General features: G+C 39.6%; 1 protein-coding gene across 2 annotated transcripts; it reads left to right on the top strand.

Annotated features, from left to right (window-relative positions):
* The first annotated feature begins 291 nt into the window (after window positions 1-291).
* Window positions 292-20,900, top strand: LOC124130907 (glycoprotein 3-alpha-L-fucosyltransferase A-like). 2 transcript variants are annotated; one of them, XM_048390881.1, is made up of 3 exons: window positions 481-735; window positions 6,821-6,961; window positions 19,554-20,900. In XM_048390881.1, the coding sequence occupies exons 2-3, from the start codon at window positions 6,832-6,834 to the stop codon at window positions 20,600-20,602; spliced, it is 1,179 nt and encodes a 392-aa protein (XP_048246838.1). In that variant the 5' UTR covers window positions 481-735; window positions 6,821-6,831; the 3' UTR covers window positions 20,603-20,900. The 2 variants fall into 2 exon arrangements, with proteins under 2 accessions (XP_046349921.2, XP_048246838.1); XM_046493965.2 differs by lacking the exon at window positions 19,554-20,900 and having other exon boundaries at window positions 292-735; window positions 6,821-8,356.
* Window positions 20,901-22,125: the final 1,225 nt, after the last annotated feature.

The raw sequence follows: 22,125 nt of genomic DNA, 5'->3' as shown, positions 1-22,125 counted from the left end.
GTCACACATTGCCATTACACATTTATGAGAGTCGGGAAACATCAAAGAATATAAATAGCAATGATTCAATGATTGTTACTGATTATTCAAGGGGTGGGCAATCAATGGTTGATGCTGTTGCTTCAGCTAATTAAATACAAAATTATATTTTCTCAGAAAACATTTCAACATCAAACTTTGCACTGCATCTCTCCCATTAGAGTAGAAAGTGTTTCTTAAATTTGAAAAGAAGCCACGTAGTAGTTTCAACATGTATGTATATCTCTATCTCCACCCCTTAGCCACACGGGTTTGTTAGGGCGTGGCTTTTCTTTATCTAACAAAAACAAAACATAAATCCAAAAGAGTGGTCTTGTGGTACACATTGCGCTAACAAAAACAACGACAGTTCGCACGTCTAATATGCAGATAACAATAGTAATTTCATACGCTTCCCGAAGCCTGACACACTTACAACACCGCACTCATCAACCACATAGCAACCACCCCTAGCAGAAACTTAATGACGTAAACCCAGGGCCCAGTTGAATGTCGAGATGAGTCCATAAATATATATCTAGAGGATTAAAGCGGAGCTTAAAACATCTTATTGTACATCAGTGTGATCACGTGCAGGTAACTCTAGATCTATTTGTGTGAGGTGTGTTGCTGGTTGGTGTATATGCGGTGGCGGGTGTAGTTCAAACAGGATTCTATTTCGCTGTCGGATACCTAACTGGATTCTGGTTGTCCAAGGTACGTCTTCATTTTGATGCCAACAAAGCCATCCCTTGTGTTGTCATTCCTGTTACTGCACGTAAGAAAACAATACTATATCAGTGAAGCGTCAAACTTGTCATTTGGTTGATAATGTCCGTTCTAAATTTTCATGTCACTTTGTAACACAATAATAGGCCAGGCCATGACTTTTCAAGGACAGAGCTAAGTTCGGGTACCGTCTGGCGCTTGAAGAAACAATCTTTTCAAAAGCACAGTGATGTTGAACGAAGCTGCCACAATCAACCAGATTTGATCGCTTCGGGGTTGAACACAGGGTTACAATGACCTCGCTGGCCTGTCGGTGTTTTCTACCTTGTATCTTACCTTATCAGGTCATCGTGTTTTAAATGTGTTTGGATCATATCATATGCATATCGATTAGAGACGGATGAATAATTTTGTTAATCTCGACACAAAGTTGGATATATTTTAGATTTCTTTTATTCCTCTGACGGATGATACTTATAAGTTCGACTATTTTTCAAACGTAATTTGTAATTATATTTTGCGGGGAGGAAAATATGGCGGTCATGGCAGATTTATGCGTAATGTTCAGAGGGAAAGTGTGTGTGTGTGTGTGTGTGTGTGTGTGTGTGTGTGTGTGTGTGTGTGTGTGTGTGTGTGTGTGTGTGTGTGTGTGTGTGCGTGCGCGTGCGTGCGTGCGTGCGTTTGTGTGTCCGTTTTTGGATCGACCCTGGAATAAAAATCGTGGAGAATGTAATAGTGTCGTGGCTATTGACGGAAGAAAGGGGAGAGGTCAGACTTATTATTTTGTTTGATACTCCCAGATCTGCACATGTTGATTGGAATGATAAAGGCGGAAACGTGTCTTAACAGTGGTTGCAAAATATTTCACCAGTGACAATTTTTGACAAGTATCGTGATTGATTTAGATAGTACATGGGTCTGTGAAGTGAGGTTGACGGTACAAACAGTAAGCAATAAGTAACTGTGCAAAGAAATCATGTTTAACTTACGGGCAATCAAATTAAGACTGAGAAATGTTGTTCAATGCCGAAGAAAGCAGTATTGCAGCTATATAACGGCGGACTGAAAATACACGAATCCGGTCCAGGCAAACGTCATGTTTTGATATAATGCTCTTTGAGAATTGTACCCACGTGTAGACCACTTTAAAAGTTCGACAGGAAAGGACAACTCGTGTCGATGACCTGAATAACCTGTCCAAAAGTTGTAGAGTTATCACCCTTTACGTTACTTTCAATTGCCAGTAATGAATTTTATCTCAAATGCTTTCAATAAAACATCTTATCACAAGAACTAATGTTCTGCGCGGCAACATTTCCGACAGGATAATGCTAGGTTTTGGCAGGATCTTATGTAGTTCATCCATGTCTGCATCCATGAGATTACACATCTCTTTACCCTTAAGGCCTATAAGGTCATTTGAGCCAATATGTAGTAGGATAGTACAGTGCATATATTTAATTGTACTGTTTATATTTTTCACAAATTAAACTTAAACTAGGAAATTATAAAATTCGAAAGTCGCTAGACCAGTATTTCTCGTTCTTATCGCCTCTGGTCGACCATGACGGCTGCTCCTTGGCAAGCTCATTCACGCGAACAGTAAATTACGTAATCAAAGATAAAGTCGGCAGGTACGGGCAGATAACAGAGACCGAAATAACAACCTCGAGGTAATGATTAATGTGATACGAGTAGAGCTGTGGGGGTAAAAAGGGGCTAAAACAAAGACTGGTCGGCTCGGAGTCAGTATACTGTGTCTAAGTGGGGTATTCATGTTAAACTGCGGCATGGTATCTCAGTGAGCTAGCACTATAAATCGGAATCAGTCCGGGCTAGTACAAGCAGCCTCACACACACACGTGCATGTACGTCGCTATATAAGTGCAATAATCTTGGACGCGACGTTAAACCCAATTTCACCTCACCTTATAACAACGTACATTCAAACGCGCACCGTTTAGGTTTACAATTACCGTATTCACTCCATTAGCTGTTATCGTCTAGCTCCGTATATATTTAGGAAATGCGCGTAGTCAATTGCAACATAGCTGCCGTGATTCATTACCGTAGTCAATAAAGTAGTCACTACTAAAACTAATGATTACACTAACTAAAACCGAGCTAAATCTTCTACTGCGTACATTCGTATCTTTATTTGGATCAAGTTTCTTTCTGTATTTGCCGAAATTATTATGTTGTGATAATTATTACTGAAACTACAAATATTAATGTTTACCGTCTTTTCATAAGTAAATGTCATGTTCCTCATCTAAGCAGTTTTGCGCAGTCTACCGTACATGCTATATTAAAATGTTACGACTACTCAATTTAGCTGTTAAGAAATTTTATTTGGCATTACCGTTATTACTCCAGTAAATATTGCATCTGTTGTATAGTATTGTTACTGTACATACTCCAATATCAAATACATTGTCGTTATTATTATGCCGTTATTAGATGGACGCTGTGTTAGAACATTATTATCATTATTATCATTGTACGTCACTATTATATATTAATTGATGTAATTTGAATGGTATGACACACTTACTTGAATAAACCCTAAGGACCTCACAGCTCTCTTCTCTCTTGGATCAAGGCTAGCTCGCAATAGCTAATTCCCCAAATCGAGGCCTTACTGTTATTTGAATCCCCTCAAGCGTCTTAAAGGAAAAAATTCCATGAAGTGGTTTTCAAGTTATAGGTCGCAAAATTGTTTGAGCAAAAACATTCCAAGTAAATATATTAGAAAAAGCTGCATTTTGTCAGACAATCCAAATATTGAAAACAAAATTCGCATTGCACCTCCCCTATTGGTATAGACAGTGTTCACAAAGTTCTATGCAGTAGTTTTCAAGTTGTAGGTCGCACAAAAAATGTTCCAAGAAGGCCGGACGGATGGACGGATGGACGAAATTCCTTTCTATAACTACATGTATATATCCCACCCTTTTCTAGAAAGACTTGTATGTCCGAAGTTTGCTTCTGCCTGACCCGCGCACTCCAGTTTCCGTCTGGACGTTAGTTTCCTATATGGTTATTACACTAATACTCAAAATTCGCATTGCACCTCCCCTATTGGTATAGAAAGTGTTCACAAAGTTGGTAAGGAATCTATGCAGTAGTTTTCAAGTTGTAGGCCGCATAAAAAATGTCCCAAGGGGGACGGAAGGACGGACGGAGGACGGAATTCCTTTCTATAACCACATGTATATATCCCACCCTTTTCTAGAAAGACTTGTATGTCCGAAGTTTGCTTCTGCCTGACCCGCGCACTCCAGTTTCCGCCTGGACGTTAGTTTCCTATATGGTTATTACACTAATACTCAAAATTCGCATTGCACCTCCCCTATTGGTATAGAAAGTGTTCACAAAGTTCGTAAGGAATCTATGCAGTAGTTTTCAAGTTGTAGGCCGCACAAAAAATGTCCCAAGGGGGACTGAAGGACGGACGGACGGAATTCCTATCTATAACCACATGTATATATCCCACCCTTTTCTAGAAAGACTTGTATGTCCGAAGTTTGCTTCTGCCTGCCCCGCGCACTCCAGTTTCCGCCTGGACGTTAGTTTCCCATATGGTTATATACTTATTAAAAGCAGCGTTTTGCACAGTCTTAACTAAAAGCCGTTTTTCCACAGGAATAGCTGAACTTGTGATATACGGTATAATATTCTGTAGATAAGCTCTGATTCTAAAGTTCAAGTTCTTTCTTGTTGATTTATCCGCCCACATAAATATTCGTTTGTTAATTCTCTGGTGTTCATTCTTGTCCAATGCACAGCAACGCTTAACCACTGACGGACCTTTGCTGACGTATTGACAGACATTTGAAGTAATTTGATGTTTTAAAGACGAGTTTAGTCTAACTGGAACATATCTTCTCTATTTCAAACTTATACATTCTATTCCACATTATTGGATAAATTGTCATAATACAGTGGTACAGTAAAAACGGAAGAACAAAGAAAATATAATTTGTAAGTTACTTTCTGACCTTGTGAAGTCCCTAAATACACTTCACAGGGAATGGGAACTTAAATTAAACACCATGCTAATACACAATTATCTCCAAAAATGCTTCAACATAATTCATAAATTTTCTGAAGATAGTTATGCATAAAATCTTCCTTATATAATTTTACACCGAATTGTAGTAATTGTGGTAATGTTTATATTAAATTGGGACAAAGAGAAAACGATCACTGTAGTTTATGCAATGATGAACACGGATCTCTTGAAAATCCATTTTCTAGATGCTATAAAGTTTATTAAATCATAGATTCTTCACAAGTATGATGTGAAGAAATTACTGACGCGCATGCAGAAATATATCGAACGTAATTTATACTCTTTCTATTGCGTTTAACTTGTTGTCTCCAAATATTAATAACGTTTGATATGTTTCTACATGCGCGTCAGTAATTACTTGACATCATTTATTTTTGTGCGTGTCAGTGTTTTCCCTCTATTATATGTTTGTGTTAATTAATAACTATAACTCAGAGGTCAGAAATCTTATACAATAGATGGAACACTTCAACAGCATAGAACAAATCATATATTGTGAAGACCACGGGTCTTAAATGGACAAATGCTCAACATTGAAGTAACTGCATCATTGATTACTTTGGTTATATCGATCAGATATAGTTTTAACTTTTCTACAAGTCTGTATATCTCAATCTCTACCCCTCAGCCACACGGATTTGTAAGGACGTGGCTTTTCTTTATGTAAAAAAAACCCACAAAATAAACCTAACAGAGTGCGCTAACAAAAAACAATGACAGTTCGCACGTCTTACATGCAGAAAGCAAAAGTAATTTAATACGCTTCCTCAATCCAATGATAAATATGAAATGTCATGTCTCCATTAATTCATTTCTAACTCATAATTCTCTGTCACGAACTTTATATACCTAATGCAACCACACCATTGCAGTTATCAACAGTTTGATTTGTTACAATTTTATTACCATTCCATAGTTACCAAAGTTTTTAGACGCATTTTAACCTTATAATAGCAGTGGGAGTGGGTTTTCCCATTTGGTTTGGAAATCGATATTCGAAGTGGTTTAAGATTAGCTAACGCCCTGAAGCTGTGTTGTAAAATATAACCAGCTATCTCAATACCCTGTACTCAGTTGACTGTGTGGAGTTTTACGTGTGCAGAATAAACACTTAGCTCACTGCTGCACACTACAACACATGCTGATTGTTCAAAACGTCAAAGATAGCGAGTTCGCCTCTGTAGAACTGGATGCACAACGTAACATTTCTAGGACTTATTTTTCACGATATAAGCATCAACATCAGACTATTGATTGGACACAATTAGTCATTACAATGTGCATGATTGAGTTCATTCCAAAACAATCAAACGTAGTATTCTAACTTTCAAACATTATTTTGTCTTATTTTGTCAGCAATGTTCCAAACACATGTGGGGAGGTGGGGTAACCTATAGATAAAAGCGTTTCGCTCGTCACGCTGAAGACCCGGGGTCGATTCCCTTCATGGGCACAATGTGTGAAGCCTATTTCTGGTGTACCCCGCCGCGATATTGCTGGAATAGTGCTCACGATGGCGTAAAACCATGCTCACTCACTCGATTTGGGGTCCTTTTCCAACCGGGAGACCCGTGATAATCCAGGGTAGAATAGGTATTCAGCAACCCATGCTTGCTGTAAAAGGCGACCGTGCTTGTCGTAAGAGGCGACTGACGGGATCGGGGGGTCTGGCATGCTGACTTGGTTGATACATGTCATCGATCCCAATTACGTGGATCGATGCTCATGATATTAGTCAGTGGATTGTCTGGTCCAGACTCGTTTATTTACAGACCGCCGTTATATAGCTGGAACATTGCCGAGTGCGGCGTTAAACAACAAACCAACCAACAAAGCCGGAATTCACGTGGGCAAATACATGTAGAAGTTTCATGCACACACAACACCACGGAATATTGAATCTTAGTTCATTAGTGTTCAGGACACAATGTACATGTATGTCCATAAAAGTAATGAAGCATGCCATAAGAATAATTCTTTACAACGTTTTTTTTTCAGCTCCGGACATAATGAATTCCAGCTACCAAAGATGTTTGTTTATATGTATGTCAATGACAACTCTCGCTACTGTAGCTTTCTATTGGACAGTTAATCCAGATGTGGGTGTGTTCCAAATCACAACTTTCAATTCAACAAAAGTTAGCTTAAGAGAAACGTCCATTCTCGGTGTCTCTCAAAAGCATCCTCTCGTACTTCGTAGACGAAATGTGGTCATCACTTCAGCAGATTCTCCTCATGCAACTAAACGCATTGTGTGGATGAACGTCCCACCCTGGTACAAGACAGTTACATCTTTCGCCCACTGTTACGTTCGTTCGTGTGAAATAAGTACAGACGAGGAACATATTTCATCAGCTGATGTTGTGGTTGTCAATGGTGTTAATTTGCCATCATCAAAACACCCAAATACGGACATGAACCAGGTGTGGATTATGTATGGATGGGAAGCACCTCCCCACTATTCAACTAACACGATTTTCCGTTCTGACTGGAATGGACGTTTTAACTGGACATTGACGTACCGACTGGATTCGGATATACCATTTCCTTACAATAGGATAGTGTACACTGGAGGCAGTGTGAATATAAGTGATGTTGTAAGACGGAAAAGCCGATCTATTGCTTGGTTTGTAAGCAACTGTGGTACACCCTCAAAGAGGGAAGTGTATGTTGGAGAACTGCGGAAACATATTGATGTCGACATTTATGGTGCCTGCAGAAATAATAAGAGTTATGACTGTCCAAAAGGAAGGTCTTGTCTTGGTCTGTTAAACACCACGTATAGATTTTATCTTTCGTTCGAAAATTCCCTATGTAAAGACTACATCACAGAGAAGTTCTACAACACGTTCATGACTTCAGCTATTCCCATCGTTCGTGGAGGCGCTGACTATGCACGTCTTCTGCCAGAAAGAACCTTCATCAACACGGCATCATTTGACAGTCCAAAGAGTTTGGCGAACTATATCCGATATTTGGAGAGGAATGAGACAGCTATGGGGGCGATTTTAGAAAAGAAGCTCAAGTATGAATACATTAATTCAGAAGGAACAGATTTCGATTGGAGGTGTCAGCTGTGTGCCAAGTTACATGGAAATACTACGAGAAAGTCTTACACAGATATGAAACAATGGCTTAAGGACGGAAAGTGCATAGAACAGCCAAAAGATCTGCCGTAGTGCTTGGGAATGTAAGAAACGTGTCATAATCATTGAAGATCAATACAAGATTTGCACACGAGGCAGTGGGAGTCCCCAGTTGATACTTGTAATACACTTGTTAAAGAACTAACCCTATGTTTGCTCTCTCTGTGTGCTCTTCAATACACGTGTTCAAGATCCAGATGTTGTATGTGTCGATACTGGTGTTTGTGCTGATTGTGATGCTGATGGTCACGCTGGAGGCTTGTGTTGATACAAATGCCAATATAAATATTGATGTTTATGACTGTACGAACCGAACACTTTAATTCTAATGTTTTAAATTATTGAAAATGTATGTGAATGATAATATAAAACACTTTGGTGCATTCTCTACATGTCTTGTGAGCAGAGGCGTCCATATTGAGACAGCAAATTCTCTGGATACAGATTCATTTCTTCATGCTTCAATGTCCATAGCCCGAAAAGACCCGTCGGAGAAATATGGTGTGACAATGGTACTAACTTTATCAGTGCAGCTAAAGAACTGCAACAAGCAGGAGCAGAAATGAGCCAGGAACGTTATCAGTCTTAGCTTCTGAAAGGTAATATTGACTGGAAATTCAACCCTAGATCAGCAAGCCATATCGTTGGCGTTTGGGAACGTCTGACCAGGTCCGTTTTCCTCTTTTTAGAGAGTTTGGTGAACGTTTGAATGATGAGTCATATCGAACACTATTGTACGAAGTTGAAGCCATTGCAAACTCCCGACACTTCACAACTGTATCTGACAGTACTGACGATCTCAATCCTTAAACGCCTAATCATCTACTGATGATGAAGTCAAATGTGTCTATATTACCTCCAGGTCATTTTGAGGGCACGGGTGGCCCAGTCGTCTAAGGCGCCGCGATTCGCTGTGCAGAGTTGCGTCCCTTGGCCACGCCAGAAACCTATTATTGTGGGTTCGGATCCCGGTTCGCTCCGATTATGTTTCTAGGTTTGTCAGCACCATACCCGTGCTCGTAGGTTTCACCGAAGTGGTAAACGTCTGAAACCTGCATCACTTCGGGCTTTCCTCCCACATTAAGCTGACACGCCGTGATATAACTGGAATACTGTTAAAAGCGGCGTAAAACCAACCCACTCACTCACTCACTCCAGGTCATTTTCAACATGACGATGTCTACATGCAGCGGAGATGGCGAAGGATCCAGTATCCTGCAAATGTATTCTGATCTTGTTGGTGGAAAGAGTATGTAGTATCTTTACAAGTGCGACAGAAATAAAATGTGTCCTCACGCGGTCGCAATTGGACAAATGTTGTTCTGATCATGGACCATAGCTCACCTAGACTCCACTGGCCAATAGGACGACTGATCGCAACCGACTCCGACAAAAGAGGACTTGTTAGAAGTGTGGTATTGAGAACACTGAAAGGGGAATTCCGCAGACCAGTTCACAAACTTGTAGTACATTTTACTACAAGTGAATGCGCGATAATTACAAAGAGAGAATGTTACACGATGAACTGATACTAGTATTTTGCAGTGTTATATTGTGTTAGTCCTGCACGTTTCAAGTGTATTTAAACATATATGTTTAAGAGGCATTGTGTGTACGAGCAGAACACTCACTCTAACGTTTCAAATGATTAAAAGTATAAGTTAATTATAATATTTTAAAATATTAACATTAGTCCATAAGTGTCGTTGGTTGAATGAGTAAATCACTTGAACCTATAATTAAAGCATTTGTTACTACTGAGGTACAGGCTTTAAACCCAGCCAGCTGCCTAAACTTTGGCAGTTTTATATTAAATTGTGTGGAAAACTTAGCAAGAGTTTTGTTTCTCATTGTAATTTTCTGAACCTTATGATCCTCAACGTATGTATTTGATAACGCTAACGGTAAGGCTGCAACGATATGATGCCGCTACAATGATGCTGATGCAGGGGATATCTGCGAGGTGTGTGATAAACTCAGCCCGATTGGTGAACATGTTTTCAGGCTGTTTTACATCATGATATTAAATTAAAATGTGCAATCCCCTATCTTAATACACAGAAAGATCGTATAACACTGGCAAGTACTTTTGGTGACATTCAGTGTTTACGTAATAGGCCTACATCGCTGAGGTAGCTTTGCCTTGAAGTGTCTTGTACATTTGACAATGAATTGTATTTTATACTGCATTTACAATTCTTAAAGTCAGATGTTGCTGTTATGTTACTCTTGTGAGTATTATTGGATAGGGGCAACCCCAATACCTGACGAAGCCCTGGCCACAATGTCTGTCCAAACAGCGTTGTTCACTGGTAAACGTATATATTGCTAACTGCAGCATAAACGTCTATTCATTCATTTACAGCCATCCATTCATTTAAACATTCATTCCGTCTTTCGGAATGCATATACGTTGAACACCTCCCCCCCTACACCCAAATAGCGATGCTTTGCCTGCCTGGAGAATGGCTGTGTCCTGATGCTCCTTTTGATATTGTGCTAGCGAGCAGTGTTGGGAACACAATGTAATGCTAAACAATGGGAGTGGATTGCCCTAGGCCGTCACACATTACATTGATATAGATCACGTTTCAACACAACTCGAAGCCAGTTACTCTGCACACAGCACAAATGGACTGGGCATTAACAATATTCAATACATAGAGCCTTAGGCAGCTTCACATCGCGTTGTGTTATGAACATCAATTGTCCTCAATTCATCCATATAGTTCCTACACCTTGACATATCCCTTTCACTATCTGTGTGTTCACATGTGTCAACACACAATCATATAACTGATGATATGTTTTGCGAATGCAGATAAATGTTGCAAGGAGGTCCTGTGTGCGGTATCACAAAGTGCGTTCAAATGACAAGACGTACCATGCATCCCATAGAATTGTTTAAATATTCCCAATTATGTTCAGGGTATAGTACATGGACATTGAAGTGTGGGTGTTTGTTTAATGCCAATGCCATGGCGTAGGAGCTGGGTGGTAATGCACGTCATATTATTACGGACTGTGTGGTTTACTCATAAACATCTCAACTGTGAGTGAGTGAGTGAGTACGGCTTTACGCCGCTTTTAGCAATATTCCAGCAATATTACGGCGGGGGACACCAGAAATTGGCTTCATACATTGTACCCGTGTCGGGAATCGAACCCGGGTCTTCGGCGTGACCACTAGGCTACCCGACCGCCCCCTAATCAAGTGTGATAACATCATTGACACGGCGGTGTGTATCAGTGAGTGAGTACAGTTTTACGCCGCTTTTAGCAATATTCCAGCAATATCACGGCGGGGGACACCAGAAATGGGCTTCATACATTGTACCCGTGTCGGGAATCGAACCCGGGTCTTCGGCGTGACCACTAGGCTACCCGACCGCCCCCTTATCACGTGTGATAACATCATTGACACGGCGGTGTGTATCAGTGAGTGAGTACGGTTCTACGCCACTTTTAGCAATATTCCAGCAATATCACGGCGGGGACACCAGAAATGGGCTTCATACATTGTACCCATATCGGGAATCGAACCCGGGTCTTCGGCGTGACGAGCGAACGCTTGAACAGACAGGCTACCCGACCGCCCCTTTTCGGTACATATACATGCACATTTGTACAAGACAACAAACACCATGCAAGTTCACAATAAAGCAAGGGTTCATGTCAAAAACAGTATTTACAGGCAACATTATATATGGCAGGAGTAGTTTACAAAACTGGTGTTTAGTTATCAAATATTGAAGACTCTTGTTATTATATTTCATTAAGATAATTTAACAACTGTTTTTATTCTGTAAATGATGTTCATTTGAGAGCCTAGATGTAAGTCTAGTCAGGTGTCACGGAGCTGTGCTCCAATGATCAGGGGTGTCATAAAAAAAGAATAAATTTGGTCATAGGTTCACTGGTTTATTAATGACGGCTAATTGTACTAATAATTGACAATTAAAGAAAAGATAAAGCCAATCTGCGCTGACAGAGATCACAATTTAATTCCATCAGCGCAAATATACAACCAGTTTAGCTACACAACAGTATTACAGCGATAAAAAGGAGAGTAGCTAAAACAACACTTTGACAAGATACGGACCGCGCTAAGATGATCGTAACTCAAATACTTTAACATAGGCTTAACAATAGTCGTAGCGCTAAGATCGCTTTCTGCAAGTGGGCCCTGATGTGTTGACTGCCAATTAAGTCGGCTGCGACCAATTAACACCTGAGTCAATTTACTCCACACTCTAGTGACACTCTATAATAACTACTACTACTACTACTACTACTACTACTACTACTACTACTACTACTACTATTACTACTACAACTACTACTACTACTGTCACTGCACCGACTGTTACTACTACTACTACTACTGTCACTGCACCGACTGTTACTACTACTACTACCACTAGTACTACTACTACTACTACTACCACCACCACTTCTACTACTACTACTACTACTACTACTACTACTACTACTACTACTATCACCACCACCACCACTACTACTGTCACTGCACAAACTGTTACTACTACCACCACCACCACTACCACCTCTACTACTACTACTACCACTAGTACTACTACTACTACTACCACCACCACTTCTACTACTACTACTACCACCACCACTTCTACTACTACTACTACCACTACTACTACTGCTACTACTTACTACTACTTCTACTACTACTACTACTACTACTACTACTACAACAACAACTACTACTACTACTAGTACTACAACAACTACTACTACTACTAGTACTACTACTACTACCACCACCACCACTTCTACAACTACCGCTACTGTCACTGCCCCAACTGTTACTACTACTTCTACTACTACTACTACTACTACTACTACTTCTACTACTACTGCTACTACTTATTACTACTTATACTACTACTACTACTACTACTACAACAACTTCTACTACTACTACTACTACTACTACTACTTCTACTACTACTGCTACTACTTATTACTACTTATACTACTACTACTACTACTACTACAACAACTTCTACTACTACTAGTACTACTACTACTACCACCACCACCACTTCTTCTACTACCACTAATGTCACTGCCCCAACTGTTACTACTACTACTACTACTACTACTACTACTACCACCACCACCACCACCACTTCTACTACTACTACTGCTTTCACTGCACCGACTGTTACTACTACTACTATCACCACCACCACCACTACTACTGTCACTGCACAAACTGTTACTACTACTACCACTACTACTACTACTACGACTACAACTACTGCTACTACTTACTACTACTAATACTACTACTACTACTACTACTACTACTACTACTACTACTACAACAACTACTACTACTTCTTCTACTACCAGTATTACTACTGTCACTGTACCGACTGCTGCTACTACTTCTACTACTACTACTACTACTACTACTACTACTACTACTACTACTACTACTACTACTACAAATGCTACTAGTTAATGTCTAGAGCTACGACTACCACTGCTACAACTAACAATACCACGACTGTATATAGACAGTCAACTTGTCAGGTCAGTAGTCTTACGCAATGTCATGCACAGGACGATGAAGGACAGCCAGTATTCGTTATATTCAGGTTGCTTCTGTGTTAAAATAAGCCCTTGCGAAATAAGGTAGTCAGATTGCACTTTTATCCGCCACATTTGAAAGCGTGACAATTCACAAGCACACTGATATACTCTACTTTGTCAACACACATAATCATGGTGACACGACCTTACTGAAACTAAACCTTACTCTGACTCTGATGTCTTCAATTACACTTCAACAGCCCCTCAATGAATTGCAGTACGAACGCACATCGACATTCCTGAACACTGTGAGCATACATAAGACACGTGTATTGGCACTGAAACTAATTCAAAGGGTCGCTCCAATGACGGACTATCTAAATATGTACACAATCCCACTTGAATGTGTAGTTTATATGAATATTGTAATACAAATAAACTGTTAATGTATATCAATGTATTCGCTCATGTAGGCCATGTAATACACATCTAATTTGGTTGAACCCTGAAATATTTACCCTTTGCTTTGAGACAACCCCTTCTCAATCCGGACACGTGTATTGGCACTGAAACTAATTCAAAGGGTCGCTCCAATGACGGACTATCTAAATATGTACACAATCCCACTTGAATGTGTAGTTTATATGAATATTGTAATACAAATAAACTGTTAATGTATATCAATGTATTCGCTCATGTAGGCCATGTAATACACATCTAATTTGGTTGAACCCTGATATATTTACCCTTTGCTTTGAGACAACCCCCTCTCAATCCGGATTAAGCAAGACACCTGCAAGACTGATTTCGATAGAAGTGGCAAGACATCCCAGCTGGGGTTTAGGGAAAAATCAGAACAAAACCAATTTTCCAGACGTCTGTTCATCCATTTGACTTAAAACCACAAGTGAGTGAGTACGTGGTTTTACGCCGCTTTTAGCAACGGCGGGGGACACCAGAAATGGGTTTCACACAATATACCCATGTCGGGAATCGAACCCGGGTTTTCGGCTTGACGAGCGAGCACTAATTTATACACTTAATTTAAAGCGACAAAACTCTTTCCATAATCATAATAAATCTCTGCCAAACACATCGTTCATTTACGATTCCGACTATATCGTGAACATGTGTTCATGAATCACTATCAAATAGAGATTATACCAGGTGTTCGCGAAAAGGTGAGCGCATGTACCTGTCACACATTGCCATTACACATTTATGAGAGTCGGGAAACATCAAAGAATATATATAGCAATGATTCAATGATTGTTACTGATTATTCAAGGGGTGGGCAATTAATGGTTGATGCTGTTGCTTCAGCTAATTAAATAAAAAATTATATTTTCTCAGAAAATACACATCTCAACATCGAACTTTGCACTGCATCTCTCCCATTAGAGTAGAAAGTGTTTCTTAAATTTGAAAAGAAGCCACGTAGTAGTTTCAACATGTATGTATATCTCTATCTCCACCCCTTAGCCACACGGGTTTGTTAGGGCGTGGCTTTCTATATCTAACAAAAACAAAACATAAATCCAAAAGAGTGGTCTTGTGGTACACATTGCGCTAACAAAAACAACGACAGTTCGCACGTCTAATATGCAGATAACAATAGTAATTTCATACGCTTCCCGAAGTCTGACACACTTAAAACACCGCACTCAATAACCACATGGCAACCACCCTTAGCAGAAACTGATTGACGTAAACCCAGGGCCCAGTTGAATGTCGAGATGAGTCCATAAATATATATCTAGAGGATTAAAGCGGAGCTTAAAACATTTTATTGTACATCAGTGTGATCACGTGAAGGTAACTCTAGATCTATTTGTGTGAGGTGTGTTGCTGCTTGGAGTATATGGGGTGGCGGGTGTAGTTCATACAGGATTCAATTTCGCTGTCGGATACCTAACTGGATTCTGGTTGTCCAAGGTACGTCTTCATTTTGATGCCAACAAAGCCATCCCTTGTGTTGCCATTCCTGTTACTGCACTTAAGAAAACAATACTTTATTAGTGAAGCGTCAAATTTGTCATTTGGTTGATAATGTCCGTTCTAAATTTTAATGTCACTTTGTAACACAATAATAGGCCAGACCATGACTTCGGGTACAGTCTGGTGCTTGAAGAAACAATCTCTTCAAAAGCACAGTGATGTTGAACGAAGCTGCCACAATCAACCAGATTTGATCACTTCGGAGTTGAACACAGGGTTACAATGACCTCGCTGGCCTGTCGGTGTTTGCTTCCTTGTATCTTATCTTATCAGGTCATCGTGTTTTAAATGTGTTTGGATCATATCATATGGATACCGATTAGAGACGGATATATAATTTTGTAAATCTCGACACAAAGTTGGATATATTTTAGATTTCTTTTATTCCTCTGACGGATGATACTTATAATTTCAACTATTTTTCAAACGTAATTTGTAATTATATTTTTGCGGGGAGGAAAAGATGGCGGTCATGGCAGATTTATGCGTAATTTTCAGAGGGAAAGTGTGTGTGTGTGTGTGCGTGTGGTGTGTGTGCGTGCGTGCGTATGAGTGCGTGCGTGCGTGCGTGTGCGTGTCCGTTTTTGGATAGACCTTTGAATAAAAATCGTGGAGAATGTAATAGTGTCGTGGCTATTGATGGAAGAAAGGGGAGAGATCAGACTTCATATTATTTTGTTTGATACTCCCAGATCTGCACATGTTGATTGGAATGATAAAGGCGGAAACGTGTCTGAACAGTGGTTGCAAAATATTTCACCAGTGACCATTTTTGACAAGTATCGTGATTGATTTAGATAGCACATGGGTCAGTGAAGTGAGGTTGACGGTACAAACAGTAAGCAATAAGTAACTGTGCAAAGAAATCATGTTTAACTTACGGGCAATCAAATTAAGACTGAGAAATGGACCAATGGACCGCTGGACCAACCCCAAACCATAGCCATACCAAACCAAACCAATTTACCTGCTCCATTTGTCAATGTCTCATGCTTTGTAGGGGATGTCAACTGCTGGTAGTGCTGAAAGATAAATGATGAGAAAAACAACATACATGTTAAAATATGGTCTTAAACATACATGACATTAAATTGAGCAAAATGTAATAATGAATTGCTTCTAAAATATGCATTTACAGCACAATAGCATACATTGGGAGGGAGGGTGGGAGAATGCTACCTACGTGTAGACCACTTTAAAAATTCAACAGGAAAGGACAATTCGTGTCGATGACCTGAATAACCTATCCAAAAGTTGTCGAGTTATCACCCTGTACGTTGCTTTCAATTGCCAGTAATGAATTTTATCTCAAATGCTTTCAATAAAACATCTTATCACAAGAACTATTGTTCTGCGCGGCAACATTTCCGACAGGATAATGCTAGGTTTTGGCAGGATCTTATGTAGTTCACCCATGTCTGCATTCATGAGATTACACATCTCTTTACCCTTAAGGCCTATAAGGTCATTTGAGTCAAAATGTAGTAGGAAGTACAGTGCATATATTTCATTGTACTTTTAATATTTTTCACAAATTAAACTTAAACTAGGAAAATATAAAATTCTCCTCTCAGTGGTGTTCATTCTTGTCCAATGCACAGCAATGCTTAACCACTGACGGACCTTTGCTGACGTAGTGACAGACATTTGAAGTAATTTGATGTTTTATAGACGAGTTTAGCCTAACTGGAACATATCTTCTCTATTTCAAACTTATACATTCTATTCCACATTATTGGATAAATTGTCATAATACAGTGGTACAGTAAAAACGGAAGAACAAAGAAAATATCATTTGTAAGTTACTTTCTGACCTTGTGAAGTCCCTAAATACACTTCACAGGGAATGGGAACTTAAATTAAACACCACGCTAATACACAATTATCTCCAAAAATGCTTCGACATAATTCATAAATTTTCTGAAGATAGTTATGCATAAAATCTTCCTTATATAATTTTACACCGAACTGAAGCAATTGTGGTAATGTTTATATTAAATTGGAAAAAAGAGAAAACGATCACTGTAGTTTATGCAGTGATGAATACAAATCTCTTGAAAATCCATTTTCTAGATGCTTTAAAGTTTATCAAATCATAGATTCTTCACAAGTATGATGTGAGAAAATTACTGACGCGCATGTAGAAACATATCAAACGTCATTTATACTCTTTCTATTGCGTTTTACTTGTTGTCTCTAAATATTAATGACGTTTGATATATTTCTACATGCACGTCAGTAATGTCTTGACATCATTTATATATGTGTGTGTAAATTAATAACTATAACTCAGAGGTCAGAAATCTTATACAATAGATGCAACACTTCAACACCATAGAACAAATCATATATTGTGAAGACCACGGGTCTTAAATGGACAAATGTTCAACATTGAAGTAACCGCATCATTGATTACTTTGGTTATATCGAATAGATATAGTTTTAACTTTTCTACAAGTCTGTATATCTCAATTTCTACCCCTCAGCCACGCGGATTTGTAAGGGCGTGGCTTTTCTTCATGTAAAAAACCCACAAAATAAACCTAACAGAGTGCGCTTACAAAAAACAAAGACAGTTCGCACGTCTTACATGCAGAAAGCAAAAGTAATTTAATACGCTTCCCCAATCCAATGATAAATATGAAATGTCCAGAATACTCTTATGATAAATATGAAATGTCATGTCTCCATTAATTCATTTCTAACTCATAATTCTCTGTCACGAACTTTATATACCTAATGCAACCACACCATTGCAGTTATCAACAGTTTGATTTGTTACAATTTTGTTACCATTTTCAAAGTTTTTAGACGCATTTTAACCTCATAATAGCAGTAGCAGTGGGTTTTCCCATTTAGTTTGGAAATCGATATTCGAAGTGGTTTAAGATTAGCTAACGCCCTGAAGCTGTGTTGTAAAATATAACCAGCTATCTCAATACCCCGTACTCACTTGACTGTGTGGAGTTTAACGTGTGCAGAATAAACACTTAGCTCACTGCTGCACACTACAACACATGCTGATTGTTCAAAACGTCAAAGATAGCGAGTTCGCCTCTGTAGAACCGGGTGCACAACGTAACATTTCTAGGACTTATTTTTCACGATATAAGCATCAGCATCAGACTATTGATTGGACACAGTTAGTCATTACAATGTGCATGATTGAGTTATTTCAAAAACAATCAAACGTAGTATTCTAACTTTCAAACATTATTTTGTCTTATTTTGTCGGCAATGTTCCAAACACATGTGGGGAGGTGTGGTAACCTATAGGTAAAAGCGTTTCGCTCGTCACGCTGAAGACCCGGGGTCGATTCCCTTCATGGGCACAATGTGTGAAGCCTATTTCTGGTGTACCCCGCCGCGATATTGCTGGAATATTGCTCACGATGGCGTAAAAACATGCTCACTCACTCGATTTGGGGTCCTTTCCCAAAAGGAAACCCGTGATGATCCAGGGTAGAATAGGTATTCAGCAACCCATGCTTGCTGTAAAAGGCGACCGTGCTTGTCGTAAGAGGCGACTGACGGGATCAGGGGGTCTGGCTCGCTGACTTGGTTGATACATGTCATCGATCCCAATAACGTGGATCGATGCTCATGATATTAGTCAGTGGATTGTCTGGTCCAGATTCGTTTATTTACAGACCGCAGTCATATAGCTTGAATATTGCCGAGTGCGGCGTTAAACAACAAACCAACCAACAAAGCCGGAATTCACGTGGGCAAATACATGTAGAAGTTTCATGCACACACAACACCACGGAATATTGAATCTTAGTTCATCAGTGTTCAGGACACAATGTTTGTCCATAAAAGTAATAAAGCATGCCATAATAATAATTCTTTACAACGTTTTTTTTCAGCTCCGGACATAATGAATTCCAACTACAAAAGATGTTTGTTTATATGTCTGTCAATGACAACTCTCGCTACTGTAGCTTTCTATTGGACAGTTAATCCAGATGTGGGTGTGTTCCAAATCAAAACTTTCAATTCAACAAAAGTTAACACGTCCATAAGAGAAACATCCATCCTCGAGATCTCTCAAAAGCATCCCCTCGTACTTCGTAGACGAAATGTGGTCATCACTTCAGCAGATTCTCCAAATGCAACTAAACGCATTGTGTGGATGAACGTCCCACCCTGGTACAAGACAGTTACATCTTTCGCCCACTGTTACGTTCGTTCGTGTGAAATAAGTACAGACGAGGCACATATTTCATCAGCTGATGCTGTGGTTGTCAATGGTGTTAATTTGCCATCATCAAAACACCCAAACACGGACATGAACCAGGTTTGGATTATGTATGGATGGGAAGCACCTCCCCACTATTCAACTAACACGATTTTCCATCCTGACTGGAATGGACGTTTTAACTGGACATTGACATACCGACTGGATTCGGATATACCATTTCCTTACAATAGGATAGTGTACACTGGAGGCAGTGTGAATATAAGTGATGTTGTGAGACGGAAAAGCCGATCTATTGCTTGGTTTGTAAGCAACTGTCGTACACCCTCAAAGAGGGAAGTGTATGTTGGAGAACTGCGGAAACATATTGATGTCGACATTTATGGCGCCTGCAGAAATACTAAGAGTTATGACTGTCCAAAAGGAAGGTCCTTCGAGTGTCTTGGTCTGTTAAACACCACGTATAGATTTTATCTTTCGTTTGAAAATTCCCTATGTAAAGACTACATCACAGAGAAGTTCTACAACACGTTCATGACTTCAGCTATTCCCATCGTTCGTGGAGGCGCTGACTATGAACGTCTTCTGCCAGAAGGAACCTTCATCAACACAGCGTCATTTGACAGTCCAAAGAGTTTGGCGAACTATATCCGATATTTGGAGAGGAATGAGACAGCTATGGGGGCAATTTTAGAAAAGAAGCACAAGTATGAATACATTAATTCAGGAACAAATTTTGATTGGAGATGTCAGCTGTGTGCCAAGTTACATGGAAATTTTACGAGAAAATCTCACACAGATATGAAACAATGGCTTAAGGACGGAAAGTGCATAGAACAGCCAAAAGATCTGCCGTAGTGCTTGGGAATGTAAAAACGTGTCATAATCATTGAAGATCAATACAAGATTTGCACACGAGGCAGTTGTAATCCCTAGTTGATTCTTGTATTATACTTGTTAAAGAACTAACTCTATGTTTGCTCTCTGTGTGTGCTCTTCAATACACGTGTTCAAGATCCAGATGTTGCATGTGTCAATAAAGGTGTTTGTGCTGATTGTGATGCTGATGGTCACGCTGGAGGCTTGTGTTGATACAAATGCCAATATGAATATTGATGTTTATGACTGTACGAACCGAACACTTTAATTCTAATGTTTCAAATGATTAAAAATGTATGTTAATAATAATATAAAACACTTTGGTGCATTCTTTACATGTCTTGTGAGCAGAGGCGTCCATATTGGGACAGCAAATTCTCTGGATACAGACTCGTTCCTTCATGCTTCAATGTCCATAGCCCGAAAAGACCTGTCAAAGAAATATGGTGTGACAATGGTACTAACTTTATCAGTGCAGCTAAAGAACTGCAACAAGCAGGAGCAGAAATGAGCCAGGAACGTAATCAGTCTTTACCTTCTGAAAGGTAATATTGACTAGAAATTCAACCCTAGATCAGCAAGCCATACCGTTGGCGTTTGGGAACGTCTGACCAGGTTCGTTTTCCTCTTCTCAGCGAGTTTGGTGAACGTTTGAATGATGAGTCGTATCGAACAATATTGTACGAAGTTGAAGCCATTGCAAACTCCCGACACTTCACAACTGTATCTGACAGTACTGACGATCTCAATCCTTAAACGCCTAATCATCTACTGATGATGAAGTCAAATGTGTCTATATTACCTCCAGGCAATCCCAATACCTGACATTTTAGGATCACGAAGCCCTGGCCACAATGTCTGACCTTAATGATTGTGTGTCAACTTGTCCAAACAGCGTTGTTCACGTTGGTAAACGTTGATATTGCTAACGGCAGCATAAACGTCTCTTCATTCATTTACAGCCATCCATTCATTTAAACATTCATTCCGTCTTTCGGAATGCATATACGTTGAACACCTCCCCCCCCTACACCCAAATAGCGATGCTTTGCCTGCCTGGATGTGCTAGCGAGCAGTGTTGGGAACACAATGTAATGCTAAACAAAGGGAGTGGATTGCCCTAGGCCGTCACACTTTACATTGATATAGATCACGTTTCAACACAACTCGAAGCCAGTTACTCTGCACACAGAACAAATGGACTGGGCATTAACAATATTCAATACATAGAGCCTTAGGCAGCTTCACATCGCGTTGTGTTATGTACATCAATTGTCCTCAATTCATCCATATAGTTCCTACACCTTGACATATCCCTTTCACTATCTGTGTGTTCACATGTGTCAACACACAATCATATAACTGATGATATGCAGATAAATGTTGCTAGGAGGTCCTGTGTGCGGTATCACAAAGTGCGTTCAAATGACAAGACGTTCGATGCATCCCATAGAATTGTTTAAATATTCCCAATTATGTTCAGGGTATAGTACATGGACATT

This window comes from Haliotis rufescens, unplaced genomic scaffold (assembly GCF_023055435.1).
Source record: "Haliotis rufescens isolate VD_foot unplaced genomic scaffold, xgHalRufe1.0.p SCAF_9, whole genome shotgun sequence".
Classification (NCBI taxonomy): Eukaryota; Metazoa; Mollusca; class Gastropoda; order Lepetellida; family Haliotidae; genus Haliotis; species Haliotis rufescens.
This window is presented reverse-complemented; position numbering and strand designations above follow the sequence as displayed.

Excerpts from the sequence above, each read along its gene's own strand:
- LOC124130907 (XM_048390881.1), top strand. The coding sequence starts at position 6,832 with ATGAATTCCAGCTACCAAAGATGTTTGTTTATATGTATGTCAATGACA. Across the intron at positions 6,962-19,553 it reads AACTTTCAATTCAACAAAAG|TTAACACGTCCATAAGAGAA; the intron begins TTAGCTTAAGAG and ends ATTCAACAAAAG.